This window comes from Elgaria multicarinata, chromosome 4, assembly GCF_023053635.1.
Source record: "Elgaria multicarinata webbii isolate HBS135686 ecotype San Diego chromosome 4, rElgMul1.1.pri, whole genome shotgun sequence".
Lineage (NCBI taxonomy): Eukaryota > Metazoa > Chordata > Lepidosauria > Squamata > Anguidae > Elgaria > Elgaria multicarinata.
Genome location: NC_086174.1, coordinates 143,228,198 through 143,244,639, shown reverse-complemented (window position 1 = coordinate 143,244,639; position 16,442 = coordinate 143,228,198). Strand labels below are relative to the sequence as shown.

General features: G+C 43.8%; 1 protein-coding gene across 3 annotated transcripts in view; it reads right to left on the bottom strand.

The window, feature by feature from the left end:
• SNAP25 (synaptosome associated protein 25) overlaps positions 1-12,416 on the bottom strand; it is a 37,565-nt gene extending 25,149 nt beyond the window's left edge. For all 3 annotated transcript variants that reach the window (XR_010025401.1, XM_063125327.1, XM_063125326.1), the window contains exons 1-3: positions 12,280-12,416; positions 9,227-9,268; positions 2,710-2,758 (exon numbers count right to left, since the gene is read on the bottom strand). Coding sequence is in view for 2 of the 3 variants with exons in the window: in XM_063125327.1 (XP_062981397.1) it covers positions 2,710-2,758; positions 9,227-9,268; positions 12,280-12,351 (163 nt within the window). In the remaining variant the exon portion in view is untranslated. The remainder of the gene's footprint in view (positions 1-2,709; positions 2,759-9,226; positions 9,269-12,279) is intronic.
• Positions 12,417-16,442: the final 4,026 nt, after the last annotated feature.

Genomic DNA, 16,442 nt, shown 5'->3' with positions numbered 1-16,442 from the left:
ACGCACGCACGCCCCCACTCCAGCATCTTTCAGAGCCGCCGTAGGAGAGCAGCTTCCAGTTGCAGTGGCGGGGGTGGGGAGGCTGCCGCAGCTCCGCTCCTCCCTCTCGGGGACCAGGCGGGCATGACCCTGGCCGCTGCCGCCCCCGCTTGCATGCAGGAGCTGGCCTTGCGCATGGATGGGCTGGAGCCACATGGAACTCTGAACGTGGAACAGGTTGCAGCTTGGGCTGATGCTTGGTGGGAGGAGGAGGGAGGGAGGGTGGCTGCGGCTGGCAAGGAAATGGGCGGCCCACCCCTTGGCACCTCCCTAACCCCTCAACCCCACGCACCCACCCCCAGTCTGTGGAAAAATTGTCTTCCACAAAACTGGTCCCTGGTGCCAAAAAGGTTGGGGACCACTGTTCTAGATAACAACAAAATAGTATTCAAGTCAAAAAACAGGAAGTATCAAATGGTAACAGAATTTGCCAGTTGGAGTTTGTCTACTTCGCTCAATGGAGGCGGAGGGAACTGCAGGTTGTGCTATAATGTTTCATGACATTTTCAAGGAAAAGCAAGGGTACTAGGCAGCCTATTCCCTTAACTCCCCTTACATTATTATGACTGTGCCTTCTCTAATAACATGATTTGAAATATCTGGGAAAAACCCCCACTGCTGTAGGCATTCTTTTGATGTCTGCTTAAAGTATGTAGTGAAAGTCACTGAAATTGTGGTTCGTTGGAAGGAATATCATGCTGAACTATGTAGCAAAGGAGCAAAATGGAAGCTTTTTGATTTATCAGAATAAATGCCATTTGTCTACTGGGCAAAGAATGGCCTCACAATTGTTGTATCTATAATCATCATTAAAGTCCCTTTTGAGAAACCTAACTACATAATTATGTACCAGAGTATAATGGAGCAGGATTCCAACTATGGCCCAAATAATTCATTAATACCACGTTTGCATTCCTCCATTTTTGACAAACTGATGCTGAAGGAGGGGTTGAGATACATTGTGCTTTAAAAGGCAGTAGCAACGTGGCCACTCCAGAGTCAATAGACCACACACTTCATGTAGACTCCAGGTGTTGTGATCAGTCTCGCCTGCCTTTGCCTTGCTTGGTTGTACACCAAGGCACAATGTACAAGAAACCACAGTGAAGAACAAATTGGCACAGATCCATGAACAACCAAAACATAGACTTGCACTAGTGTTTAAATGTCCTTTATAAGTGACCGTAGAAAGTACCAATACGGACTTAAAGGAATTCAACCAAGGCATAAATTCTGCCCCTCCTCTGAATGTATTAGATGTTTTCAACCCTTATCTTATAAGTAAATATACCAGGGACTGTGTAAACCAAGTCAGTATAACATCACAAAATATGGAGTCTAGTAAGGCCTTTTTGCATTTTAATCCTGAACACATTTACTTGGAAGTCAGGGCTGCTTCACCTGTTACAAAAGTCCTACATGGAAAGTACATGAATGCATGAAAAAGCATGTAAGGTCCATGTGGACTGTTATGCCTGACAATGGGGAGGAGCCATAAGTCAGAGGCAGATCACATGGGTTGCATGACCTTCCTCAATCCCTGATAACTCCAGGTAGTGCTGGAAAAGGCACATTTTGGAAACCAGTAATAGAGCTGCTGCCAACCAGTGTAAACCAGTCTTCTCCAACCTGTGTCCTCCAGACCATTCCCCATCATCCTCAGTCAACATGGATGGTGCTGGCTAGGGATGGTTGAAGCTGTAGTCTGACACATCTGGAGGGCACCAGGTTGGAGAAGGCCGGTGTAGCTAGATGGACCAATGTTCTGTCCCAGTCTGAAGGAGCGTCCTATGTTCCTAAGTGCACATGTGTCTGTTTCATTGCATATACACCCACTGGTAATTTGCTTTACTGAGATGCATGTGCAATCCTCACCCATGATGCTCTACATGTAGCTTTCAGACTGGATCTACACCCAAGTCCTCTCCAAGTAGAAAATTCATTACATTTGAAGTGTCTCTTACTTTCATGGATTGCAGTGGGACTTCCAACTAAATGCCCTTATATCTGTGGATTCAACATACAATGTCGCTGGATTCAGTACACAATACTATGCTGGCTAGAGAGAAGTAAGAGAACTAACTAGTAAGAACAAATAGCCTACATGTCTGACATGAAGAATGCCTTAAATGTATTATGGCCTTGTATGTTCTGTATATGTGTTTTTATAAGTAGTTAAGTTTTGTCTTTCAGTGTAGAAAACAATAAAATTGTTGAACTGGCAACTAAATTGTTGTAAACTGCCCAGAGAGCTTTGGCTGTGGGGCGGTATATAAAAGTAATAAATAAATGCCCTTATGGTTCTCCAGTGGAAAAGCTACAATAATCAAGACATAAATGTTTTGTCTTTATTCTTTATTTCAGTGGGTCTTCCTTACAGAAAGTAGTTCGAGGACTACAGCTTTACTCTGCAACTCTCTGATTTGAAACAGTTTGATTCAAAGTCCATCAAGGAATTCCTGTTGCTTTCAGTGGGCAGAGGAAAAGTCTTTTTTTCAGGTTTACATCACTAGTAACCCTGTTCATATTGGACATGGTTGCAAATCTAGACCCATAAGCAAACACCGGCCCGCACATGTGCTACTAAGACCTTTAACAGATATCTATAGTTAATCATTCACTTCACTGAAAATATGCTTTTAATTTCTTATGTAAGTGATCTGAACTTACCTCCTTGCTCATCCAACATAACCAAGGTCCTGATACCAGCATCTTTGCTCTATGTTCCAGCAAGAATAACAAGATGAAACACAGAGACAGAGATAGAGAAAGAAAGAAATTAGTGAGGGAACAAGTAGTATTTTTTTAAAAAAGATAAAACAGTGAAAGGCATGGCAGGTGAAGAGAGACACAACAGGAAATGGTTACACCCATACATAATATAGAAGAAATTTAACATTCCCCTTTGCACCAATATCACTATGGAAACCATTGCACCACCAGATGGTTTCAGAAGGAGGAAAAGTTTTTATCAGAAAATATTAGTTCAGTCTTTAAAAACGTAGAGACACCCATCCTCGGGGGGAAAAAACCCTTGGACAGTTCAGGAGCTCCATCAGATGAAAGGGGTTTTTTTTGCACGCTCGTTGCTGGGCACTCACAGATTTTTGTGGGTCCCTCTCAAGATGACGTCTGTGTCCTGTGCACCTCCAACCCCTTCTGGCCTTCCTCGTGCCACAAAAAAAACCAACACTCGTAAAGTCCGATATATTTTTAAACACAGAGGTTGAAGCTATCTCCTGCTATGTGCAGGAGAAGCAGTGCGATAAAGACAATCTCTGAATGGGTCACGTGCATTTTTTACTTCCTCTTTCCTCACCCTGAGAGAAAAAGGAAGTATCGAGCAATGAAAGTGGGGCTGGAGAAGACACAGAGGCAAGCATGATTTCCCAACCCATCTGATGGAGCCTCAGGATGCAGAAAATGTAGTGTCTTTTAAACATCTGCTGAAAATACACCTTTTCTCACAGGCTTTCCCGGGGCTGTAACTGCTGCTGAGTTTTACGTGGTACTTTTAAACTTTTGAAAGTTTTATATTGCGTCTTGTCATGCTGTATTTTATGGTTTTAATTGTGAACTGCCCAGAGAGCCTCGGCTGTTGGGCAGTATAAAATGTAATAAATAAATAAATAAATAAATAAATAAGAAGATCCATGCTAGATCAGACAAAAGGTCCATCTAGTCCAGCATTCTGTTCAGACAGTGGGAAAACAGCCTTCTGTGGAAAACTGTGAAGCAACTGGGTCCTTCAGATCCAACAGGCCTTTGTGCTGCTGGATGTGGGAATCAATAGTCTCCCAACATTGGTAGCCTAGGCCCAGTTTGGATTATATTCTCTCCCACCTCTCTTCTACAAATGATGGGGGAGTAAGATTGCTTCTCTCCCTCCCATCTAGGGTATGCATATCCTGTTGGGTATCTAAACAAGGCACAGTTGAATCTAACATCCATGGGCCTCAACAGTGTGAACAACATCCTAGATAAAATCAGAATTGACCACACGAACTGAGTCTTGTGCCCACGTGCATTGTGCCCACGTGTGTATAGCCAGTTGGCTTAGATGGCAGGACAGGTGAACGAGATGGGCAAGGAGAAAAAGTGCGCTCTTGCTCCCCAGCCACACATAGGAGAAAAGTCAAGGGGACAAGAAGGTCTAAATCAATTCCTAGATTACTCAGCAAAGGCAGTGAAGCACAAATCTAAGAGCAAAAGGTCCATTTGCTTGCACAACTCAGTGTAGATCAAACATTCTGAATGGCAGAAAAAGAGCCGCCTCATACACTGATATTCCCTGATTAGAGGTAAGGATGTCCCATGGATGAAGCAGGAGCTTTCACTGGAAATATTCATTGGTTTAAACAGAAGTTGTTCCGATACTACATTACCACTATTTTTTCTATTTTTCCCCCTCAGACCATCATGAAACTAACAGTTTCTTTGCACCCAAACAGCTAGGAATAGAAAATCCAAAGATGGGGTTTACTTTTAATTTGCTACAGGATGAGCTGGGGCGGAGGTAGATACAACAGTTCTATTCAAGAAGCTACAAAAGTGGAAAGAGGAAATTTAAATTTTTGTGAACCGCCCAGAGAGCTCCGGCTATTGGGCGGTATAGAAATGTAATAAATAAATAAATAAATAAATAGCCATTGTGCCATGCTATGTGGCAAAAGAAGCAGTGTAATGTGTGCTTCTTCTTCTTTCACTTCTGAATTACTGTGAGAAATGGAACTTGTGGGTTTCCCCAGCAGACGGCCTTTCCAAGATGGCTTTTAGAACTGACCTATCTCCCCAGTGGGGGAAGCTGCAAGTGCTGTTCCCATATTACATCAGAAGTGGGAAGGAGAAGCAGGCCTAGCCCAGGTCTCATCCTTCATTGTGTCTCTGAATTCACAATTCAGGCCTAAATGATTGGTTACATATATGGCAACATCGATGTATATGTGGGAATTCACCAAGAACAAGTAAGTAAGTAAATAAGTAAGTGAATATAACAGAGGCCCACAGCAATCAAGATCAAGGTGAAGGAAGGTAAAGGTAAAAATGAGGACAAGACAAAGGACAGTCCCTACTTAACTGAGAACTAAAAGCAGAATCTGAACCTTGGTTAGTGAATGTAACACAAGGACTGAGGGGAAATGTGCATATGGTGGCCCACAGGCAAAAACTAGGCTTCATAAAACATCTTGCAGGCCAAGGTCCCTGCTAGTGGACTCTGTTTGGCTTAATGGACTATGCTTTGCGGGTTGGACTCGATGGCCTTGTAGGCCCCTTCCAACTCTGCTATTCTATGATTCTATGAAAGTTGTACAGGTAGAGAAAAGGCTTGGGTCCTAAGAAGTGCTCATGAAGCAGATTAGGGGAAGCTAACTTCCCTGTCACCTCCTCAGCTCCCCAAGCAGCCCCCCGGGGTCTCCTGAAGGTTGGGGGATCATCCTTAACATGGTGGGTTGTGGTGCAAGGGGTACTTCTGAGGATCTAAGCCAAATATCTCTTAGGCTTGGCCAGCAGAAGACCCAGAGCACACACACTAAGGCAATCCAGTACATTTTATTTCATTTACTATGGCATAGCGATTTTGTTTTGAATGAGGCAGGAGAGACTTTAATCTACTAGGACAGCCTGACATTGCCAGCAGTTAGAAAACACTAAAAGGAAGTGTCAGTTGCCTAAAGACACAAGAATGGCTGCAGAATCATTTCCTAGGCATGAGCTGTTATTTAGTTCTCCAGCTCTCCTCCTCCTCCTCCTCCTTTCCCTTAGTTAACCGCAGTGCATGTTAAAACCACGGTGTCACTCAATGGCTCATGAAATGTGCTAATGAATTCACTTGAGAGGCAACCTCATCTCCCACCAACCCACGATCCATCCAACCCAACTCACCCATGGTCCCAGCAGCTTGGCAACTTTCTACAGATTGTATATCAAGCTTTGTGAACTTATCTAGGTTTTAAACATTCAATATATACACATGTTTTATCTCTATCTATCTATCTATCTATCTATCTATCTATTATGGATCTAAACATTCAGAATACATTCTCTCTTGAAAAGCCATTATTTTTTCTTTTCCCCAATCCAATTTTCCTTTATAACAACAACAACAACAACAACAACAGGTGGCTGAGGTGTGTGTGTATGGATCACAATTCCACGGCAAAATGAGATGTACAGTGTGATCCTCATATGCAATTCAATGGGCTTACTCCTATGTAAGTATGGTTAGGATTGCAGCCTTATTCTAGGGCAGTGTTACTCTTTTGGAGAAAGTCTCTCTCTCTCTCTCTCTCTCTCTCTCTCTCTCACACACACACACACACACACACACACACACACACACACACACACACACACTTATTGCTGTAAAAAACAAAACCCACAAAAAATTCAGTGCAGACATCACACCAGTAGAGCATGGCATTTTCCTTGATAATTGCTCTTCTCCTAAGCAGCACGCCGAAATGCCACACTTGATTTATCATGAAAACTTGCTTTTCCTTATAGTTTTCCTCCTTTAGAATCAGCCCAGGGGTCAAATGTTTTAATGGGAAAGACTGTTTTCTCCCTTTTGCAGATGCTCTTCATTACACACACACACACACAGAACACACACACACACACAGAACACACACACACACACAGAGAAAGAGAGAGAGAGAGAGAGCGTTGGCCTGGCTGACAATAAGCCTAAAACGTAATGCCATCGTGCAAATCACTCCTAAGCATTGTATTGGTGTAGGTGATGTTCTAAAAATATTACTCCTTGATTGAATGTCGCTGGCACCTGACGTGGCCATAAGAACTGAAGGGTGCCCTCGTAACCTTTCAGCCAGGTGCTCTATAAATAGATGCGAGAGTCTTAAGTATGTTCCATTACAGTGAGTGCTTAAGATCCCATTTGCCATCCTTTTCAGTGGAGAGGCTGAAATGGAAATGGAAGGATCTTCTAGCCCTGGCTAGACCAAGGAGCAAATGACGCGCTAAACAGCAGTGGCGTGGAATGAAGTTCCAGAAGTTCCAGCTTGTGCATGTGGGGAAGGCAGCTTTGAAGTGGGGAAGGGGTGTGGGGAAAGGCAATACTCAACTCTTCCCCTGATGGTCTGTGTTTCCCTGAAACCAATGGTGCAAATCATCCAGGACCCCACAACCCACGGGACCCCAAAATGACCACCCAGAGAGCAGCAGGTGCAGAAGCAAATTCCATTTCATTCATGATGGTGCTCTGATTTAAGTGAGTTGAAAATGCAGAACAGCACATGGTCAGAGTGCTGTTGTTGTTTTTAAAATCAGGGTTGGCAAAGAATTGTGTTCTTCTAACATATCAGGAATGCAGAAGCAGTTTGAAATCATGGAATGGCAATGGGAGGGGGCTGGAAGAGAGATAAGAGTCATGTGCTTTGCAGCTGAAGCAATACATGTGGCAATCTAAAGGGGAGACACATAAAACCACTAAGTCTGGGACTAAATTGATCTAGCTGCACAACTCCCTGTACTTCTTTCCCCATCTCCACCCCTGCTGTGCTTCACCTTCATAGGGCTCCAGGCTTTTGGGTCCAAATTAATACCAGGGGTAAAAGCAGCTGTTTGGAGGGATGTTTGAAAGGAAAGCAGGCTAAAAGGGGGAAGGCTTAAGCCGGTGCTGGGGGTGGGGGGGCAGGCAGAACCTCTTTCACCCAGAGGGCCAAATTCCACTTTGAAAAAACTCTCCGAGGGAGGGTGCATGGCAGTGCTGGGCGGGGCCAAAATACCAAAAACACCAGCATATTTTAGCTGCCTGTAATTAAGCCTTAGAGGAGACATTTCAAGCTTTTAGAATGGGGAGAAAATAAAAAAAAAAGAAGAAGAAGCTGGGGAAACACCAAACTATCGGTGGTTGTGGGAAAGGGGGTGTGGCCAGGAGAAGGGGTGTGGCCTCAAGAAAGAAGCGATGAGGCCCCTGGGGCTTGCTAACATGAAGCTGCAGTGGAACAGTCAGTTCGCTCCTCAGCCAGCTTCCCCTCCCCCACCCCACAGCCATCTTTTAGGTACCCCAAAGTCATTCATCTGGAGGAATGGTCATTTCCTCTCCTCACACTTACACTTGACAGCCAAACATATGAAAAGGGCGGGGGGAGCAGGTAAAAGGACCACTATTTCTGTCCAAATGTAAATAACATTTACCTACATTATATGCTTTTAGACACCAGGTGAAGACCTTTTTATTCTCCCAACATTTTAACAGTCTATAAATACATTTTAACATGGTGTTTTAAATTTGTAATTTTGCATTGCTGCTGTTTTTATCTGGTTGAGCTTTTATATTGTATTTTATATTATGGTTTTATACTGTTGTTTTATACTTTGAATGGTTTTAATTTTTGTGAACCGCCCAGAGAGCTCCAGCTATTGGGCGGTATAGAAATGTAATAAATAAACAAACAAACACCCAGCATATATCAGAAAGAGATCTGAACACCTAGGCAGAATCTACACTACTGCTTTAAAACAGTTTATAATGGTATTGACAACTGTTGGGGCCCAGGACACATTACATATACAATTTTCAAAGTGTTGTATCCTGCTTGGTGTAGATCTAAACACCTAGTTTATGACTCACCATGAAGAAAGGCAAGTTGAACTCCTGTGAACTCCATGGACTTGTACTGTCGTTGTCTGGAAGAAGCTCTGCTTTGTCAAGACCTTGACTTCTCGGTATGCGCCGTGCTCTCTACACAACCTGTAGGGCAGGAGTGGACAACTTGTGGCCCTCCGGATGTGCTGGCCTACAACGGTCCTAGCCAGCATAACCAATGATAAAGGATGATGGAAGTTGTAGGGAAAAAACATGTGGAAGGCCACAAATTGCCCACACCTGCTGTAAGCACGCATAAAGCAGCTGCAAGAAGGTTTTCATTGTGTGGCATTGCTATGCACGTTCCCAGGAACAATCAGTTTTCACATGTGCCTATCTGTGCATGGTGAAGGCATCACACGTATGAAAATGTCTGGTTTTACATGTGTTGGCTAAACATGAGCATTCAACCTAAACAACGTGCTTTGGAAAAGAAAACCACTGCGTTCAGAGAAGTGACCATCTTGACGAGGTGTTTTGTGAGGAACGTCATATTTCTCTCCACAGACTTCAAGGAAGATGAGCTCCTTCAAGCCGCAGGGAAATATTAGTGGGGGAAAACCATGAAATCCTTACCTCTTCAACAAGCTGCAGCATACGACGGGTGCTTTCGAGTGACTGAGAGGGAAAAGAAAGGAGAAACAAAGATAGTTATAATTGGTAAACTGCTTTCATCAAAGAGAGACACAAAACTGAAGCATGTCAAACACTCTGTGTGTGTGTGTGTGTGTGTGTGTGTATCTATCTATCTATCTATCTATCTATCTATCTATCTATCTATCTATCTATCTATCCTGTTTCCCCGAAAATAAGACAGTGTCTTATATTAATTTTTGCTCCCAAAGATGCGCTAGGTCTTATTTTCAGGGGCTGTCTTATTTTTCCATGAAGAAGAATACGGTACACATTTATTGTTGAACAAAAAAAAGGTCTTATTTTTGGTGGGATGCCTTATATTACAGCGAGAGGCAAAACTGGAAGTAGGTCTTATTTTCGGGGGATGTCTTACTTTCGGGGAAACAGGGTATCTATCTATCTATCTGAGAGACAACGGCTGCTTCATTTTATTTTTTCATTGCATTTATATCCCACCTTTCCTTCATTAAGTTCAAGGTTCAACTAAACATGGAACTCCCCTCCATCATTTTATCCTCCCCAAACTGTGGCCCCATTCAGACAACACGCTAAACCATGCTGCTTAACCACAAAATGGTTAATGAAACGCATTAAGGTTGCATGAGCTGTGTGGCTGAGCAGGGATTGAGAATCTGAGTTTCCCTGGCCCCTGTTTCCCCACTCTAACCACTACACCACATTGCCACTATTTGGTTTACTACCACATTGGCTAGAATAGGCCATGGCTTCCTCAGGTTGGGTGTGGCTCAGCAGGACGAGGTTCTTACTCAGGTTTTAAGAACCTTGCAGCCAAAATTCTCAATGTTCGGGAACGAAGTTGGAGGGGAATAGCATTGCAGAGCACATTAACACTACGAATTTTAGGTGCTGGTAGCATATCATGGACCAAGTCACATAAGAAACAATAAGCCTTCAATGAGAAGTAAAAGAACTCAATGCATATTTATTTATCTAGAAATTTTACACCTCACCTTTTCATCTAAAACAGCACTCAATATGGCTCACAAACACACATTTATATAAACACACACACACACGCACGCACACACACATATCTATAGCTAACTAAGATCATAAGGCCATAAGAACAGCCTTGCCAGATTAGACTAAAGGCCTGTTTCCCACAGGAGGGAACCAGACGCTTATGGGATGCCTACAAGCAGTCCTTGACAGCTAGACGTAATGGACTGTTTGTTCGTGGTAAAGCCTAGAAGCATAACTGAAAGGGCCTGAAAATAAACTCATTTTGCACAAAATACATTTGATGAAAAAGTAAGTTGACAACAGGTTTGGCCCTACAATGACGTGGGCTGATGCAGGTGCATCAGGCGGCACAGACTAGGAAGCGTGGTGAATTGCGCTTCTCTCACTGCCCAAAGGGCCAGCTGCTGCCTGTCCAGTCCACCAGTCACTCTCTTTCACTGTCCTTCCTTGCTGCTGCACCATGCCACAGGGGCACTGCCACTGCCACCTCTGATGCCCACCCACTTCCTTGATTGCTGGCCAGCCTCTTGGCCATCTGCTTCTAGCTTGTTCCCAGCTATGGGGGCCTCCTGGCAGACTTGGCCAAAATATCACTAGAGCTCCTGGCCATTCCTGTGGCCAGGACCTCTCACAATATCTTAGCGGATTCTCCCAGGAGGCCTCCGTGGCTGGAGAAGAAGGGAGGGAGGGGAGAAAGAGCTACTGTCACCACCCTTCTGTGGCACCTGCCTGTCTCTTATGCTGACCAACCGGCCTACTGGCTGGCCACTTCTACCTTTTTCTCCCTGCCGCAGGGGTCTCCTGGCAGAGTGAGCTGAAATATCATGAGATGTCCCAGCTGTTGCTGCTGACCTCTCTTAATATTTCATCTGACTCTCCCAGGAGGCCCTCACAGTAAGTAAGTAAGGAGGGAGGGAGGAAGAGGGTGAGGTGCCAGAGCCACTGCCACCATCATCCAGAAGAAGTGGGGCAGCACCGCCTGAACCAGGGGTGGCATGGCTGCCTGGCTTGAGGTGGCAGGATGCCTTGGGCTGGGCTTAGTTGTCAAGGACATCCCTCCATGAAGAAGTCACAAACGCAATGATGGAACTTGGGAAACCATCTCTATCAGGCAGAATGCCAACACTTCCAGCATTACCCTTCTCCATTCTGACTGCCCAATGGAAAAGGCTGTAGTCCAGTGGTAGAATGCACGTGGCCAGCTCCATCACTTTCAGTCAGCAAGCTGCCTCTACCACTCGCAGAATGGCAATTTAGCGCTTCCAGAGGCAAGCTGAAACGAAGGGAAACACTCATTTCTGGGAGGGGGCAGGTCAGCGGAGGTAGCACGAAAGAGCTCCACCAACCTGCTCCCTTCCAGAAACAAGCGTTTCCACTCGCTTTGGGCCTTGCCTCTAGAAGTGCTAACTTGTCATTCCGTAAATGGTAGGTGCCCCACTTACCGGAAGTGGTGGCACTGGGTGTGTGTGGACCAGAATCAGTGGCCAGCAGATGGGCACCATTGGATTCTGCTCCCTTCTTTCCACGGATAAATTCCCAGATTCAATATCCAGCCTCTCCAGTTTAGATAGTCATAGGGCAGAATATAGGGCAGTATCCAGCATGGCCCTTGCACCCCTGCTGATTGTGTTGTGCCAGCACGACCCACCATCAGTGCAACAAGAAGCTAGGGCTTCCTGGAGCAACCCCAGAAATGAATGAAAACGCTTGTTTCCAGAATGGGATACATCACAGGATTCACTTCTGCGAGCTCTGCTGACCTCTTCCATTCCAGAAACAAGTGTTTTGATTTGTTTCCTGTTGCTTTAGGAATCACTTGCTTCCTGTCACTACCAGTGGTGCCACTCTGCTGGTGTGCAGAGTGGCACTGGATACCTCCCATAGAATAGATGGGTTCTTTTCCATGCAATCTTCTCACTTCTATATTTATTTGCAGGGTCTTCGTTTGTGGACAACAAGCTACACGAGTCTGCGGTTTCCTGTTACCATTTCGGTCACTTTCCCCTTACCTCATCCGTTATCTGGTCAGCACGCTGCTGCATTTCTTCCAACTCATTGCGCATATCAGCATCTTCTGCCATTTTGGCTGTGTGTGTGTTGGCAAAGCTTTTGTATCAAGGGGGTTCCTTTGTCCTGCGAGCCTAGAACACACGGAGAGAAAAAATGAGAAAGGAATAAACTCAATGGGGTGGAATTAAATAAGTTGCACACTGGACATTTGTGTCTTGCAGTGAGTACTTTGAAAAAACCCATTAGATTAGTGGCCTCACCAACAAATTGTTTCTGATTATTTGTGCGTCAGAGCCAGTATTTTCAAAAACACTCTTAGATTACTGCTCTTACCATCAAATCATTTAACTGTGGCTGGCAATTCTCATGAGGTAGAGAACACTCACAGATTGTTCCCAAGGTGATGTTGTTCTATTTCAGGGCTATTAGTCATTCTCTTGAATAGGAAGCCAAATGTATTGTCGGTGCAATCACGAAGCAGAACTGATTCATTTTTATTTTATAAAATCACAATTTCAACTTTTGTCAAACAAACAAACAAAAGTGAATGGAAAACACAGATTCACTAAGGGGGAAACTTTCACTGAAGTTCTCAGAACTTCTCCACATTGATGACAGCGCAGAAATCACCATTTGAAAGAAATAGAAAATACCACAGTGTTTCCAGTGTCCCAAACCTCAAAGCTTGAGTAGAGAGGTTTTGCCTGTGGGTGACTCTGGTGCAATGGATTTGGTAAAACAAAATATCTTGTCAAACCATTGTCAACAGGTAGGTTTCCTCCATCAAATGAAGAATGGAGGAACATGCTCTTCTCTGCTGTCCTTCCACCCTCAAGAAAGTATCAATTGTCCCCACCTTTGCGCAGTGTCCAGTGTCCCCACAGGGAGTCTGGGAGCTGCACAAAGTAATCTGGCTGCTGTTCACATACCCACTGTAATCTCTGAATTGAGATCAAAGTTAACAGCAGGGATTGCCTCCAGGGAGTGGGGCTTGGCCTCCACCTCTTAGAGGAAGCCCATGAGGTTCAACACACCTGATCAGGAAGCCAGGAGGGCCAGATTTGGTGCCCAGGCTGGGGGTTCTACAGCTTTGGTATACAACAATGGTGCTTGCAAACACGACCAAAATGGAAGTTGCTATGGCGCCATGTCTTTTGATCATGGGTGATGTGCATAATCTTCCCCATCCCACTTCACAGTGAGGCAGGGCTCCTGGGGAGAAGCAGCAGGAGAATGCATTATTCATTTTTCAGTGGACGCAATCTACTTTTTGACAATCTTTTATATCCATTCTTCCTCTCCCACATTTGTAAATCTCCAGCGAAAATTGCATCTGTTTACATTCATGGGCAAAACATGCCTGCCTGTAAATATTCTGTGTTATTTCTTACGTAGAATATTTTTGTTCATTTGTAAGTATAAGTAAGGGGGGGAAACATGAAAAATAATCTGTGTAATGATTCCAGATGTTGTGGTTTTAGATGACACTGGTATTTTGAGGTTTTTTTTTTAAATGACACACAGATTTCACTGGACATGCCAGATATATGCCTAGTTAACAATGACCCCCCCCCCAAACCAAATGAGAGATATTATCTACATCTACTATCTTTTATCTCTCATAGGAAATGAAATAAGGGAGAGGGAAGGTAAAGCAGACAAGAGAAACTGCCATGAAGCATGTATCATTTACTCAATTACTGTATCAATATAATACTAAGCAGCAGAGTTGGATTAGCTAACATTTGGTTGGAGTTCTGTACTCTACTCTACCTTCTCAGTCAGCATAGCCAATGGTCATGGATAATGGGAGTTACAGTCTAACAACATATGGAGGGCACCAGGTTGGGAAAGACAGAGGACCTGAATTAGGACGGCTTGGAATTAGGACGTAGAGGTGAAGTGGAGGGGCCGACAGTAACCAAAATAATTGACTCCACGCACACACACACACACACACACACACACCACAAATACCCAATCATCTAGTTAAGCTGATGGGATTTATTTATTTATTTATTTTATTTATTAAATTTATATACCACCCCATAGCCGAAGCTCTCTGGGCGGTTTATAAAAGTTAAAACAGATGAATTCAGCCAATGACAACGCTTCCCAAATCTACAAGTTTTCTACATGAGGCTGTTAATCTGCTGTTAACCAGCTGTATCTGCTTTCAGTTTTGTAGCAGAATTGAGATCCAAGCACTACACAAGGAGTTTTTCCTTTCTTGCTTTTCTGCTACATAACCTCTAGGTGACACTGTGGTATGGTGGAATAGTGCAAATACACAAGAGGAAATTGTGCTTTCTTTTGATTTCACAATTAAATGTTGCATTGTCCATGTTCTAAACAAAACTCGCCAAAAGTGCTGGTTAGACACAGAAGCGAAACTGGAGGGTCACATTGTCACCTAAAGAACCCATAAACAACCATGAGTAGGAAATGACAAGTGCACAATAAATGCCTCGTGTACAAAAGCCTTATGTTCCTCAACAGTGCGTGGAATTCAGTTTAGGCAAACTTCATGTTGAACATTGTTTTCAGCCGTCACTAATGCTCACTTTCCCTCAGTGACAAATCGTCTCTGTGGGAGGGAGGACTCTTCTTGCTATTGTGCATCTGTTAATTAAAACTGAACAAGAGGCAATTGCCTGGATGTTGACATTACTGCAGCCTCGCAGACATGACAAACTAAACAAACCAAATTGTTGTAGGTAGCAGTCAAGCATTATATTCCACTGGCGCCTCTGATTAAAAGGACTTGATCTTATATCAATATCTTTTAAGTCTTCTCCCCACTTGAAACAATACTTCTGAGTAAGCTGTCCTTCCATACACGCACATTCCAGGAAATATTTTTTTTTGAATACCATAGAAACATCTGGATTTTCTCTTCGAAGGACCATTTATATTAGAGCCATGCCCAAACATATTACAATATATTTAGAAGTCCCGGTGGATTAGAAAAATAGCACATGGGTCATAAAGCACTGTGCCAGCTATCCCCAACTTGGAAACCTCTAGGTGTGCCTGGACTGCACTCCTGTGATTTCCAGTGGCCATACTTCTCTGACACATCTAGAGGGATTTCATGTTGGGGAATCCTGCACTCCTGTCTCATCCTTTGTGACCTTTCTAGCAAGAAACACAGCACTTGATACAACCTATAAATGAAATGTACCAACCAAAGAAAGACAGGCTGATCATAACATTAAAGCCTACAAGGTTAGATCCAGGATCTGCCTTCCATAAGAGGAAGGGAGCTTTCATGACAGGAAAGGCCCTGCTCAGGTAAAGTCCTTCTGTCCAATTTGGGGTTTCCCCCCTCCTCCCCACGCTACAGCTCACCCCATGCAGAAAGGTCTCCTGACTCTCTGTGTAGTATTTTCAAGGGGGAGGGGCTGCCATGGGAAGGAGCATGGGAGGGTAGTCCACATCTGCCAGCACAACTGATCCAGCTAAATCCTGGATCCAATCCCCTAGTATTCCCACATCTCTTTGGCTTAATTTTGTGGAAGGTAGATGATAGATGAATAGATAGCAAAAGCTTTGGGGATGCAGAGTGTATTCTCAAGGTGGGCACTCATGAAAAGAAGTTCTATATGCAATTCAGAGAAGAAAGCCATTGCTACTGCCATGTTGACCTCTCAGAAATTATTTTTATGAAGTACTGGAATGCCATCCTAGTAATACTTTCAGAACTTTGGTTAAATCTTTATCTTCTGGGTCCACTTGGCAAAAGTGATCTTGGTATTGATGTGACATTGCTGTCTTCTAAACGTTGCCTATATGACATCTTATTGTTTACTTTTTTGATGATTCGTCTTGGATTTAAAGTTTGTGCTTGGTGGTTTGGTTTAATTAGTTTATTTATTTTTATTTATTTATTTAAGGATTTTTATGCCGCCATTCAGCCAAAAAAGGCTCTCACGGCGGCTTACAAAAGTATTTCTTGACAGTCCCTGCCCACAGGCTTACAATCTAAAAGACATGACGCAAAAGGAAAGGGGATTGGGAGGGAGGAGGAGGAGGGGGAAAAGGAAAGCAAATTCAGGCACTACAATCTTAGTTGATTTAGATATGCAAAGGTCTTTCTCGTCTGTTGTGCATTGTCAAGGATAGAAGGCATGGCCATGGGGTCTTGAACATTTTAGCTAAG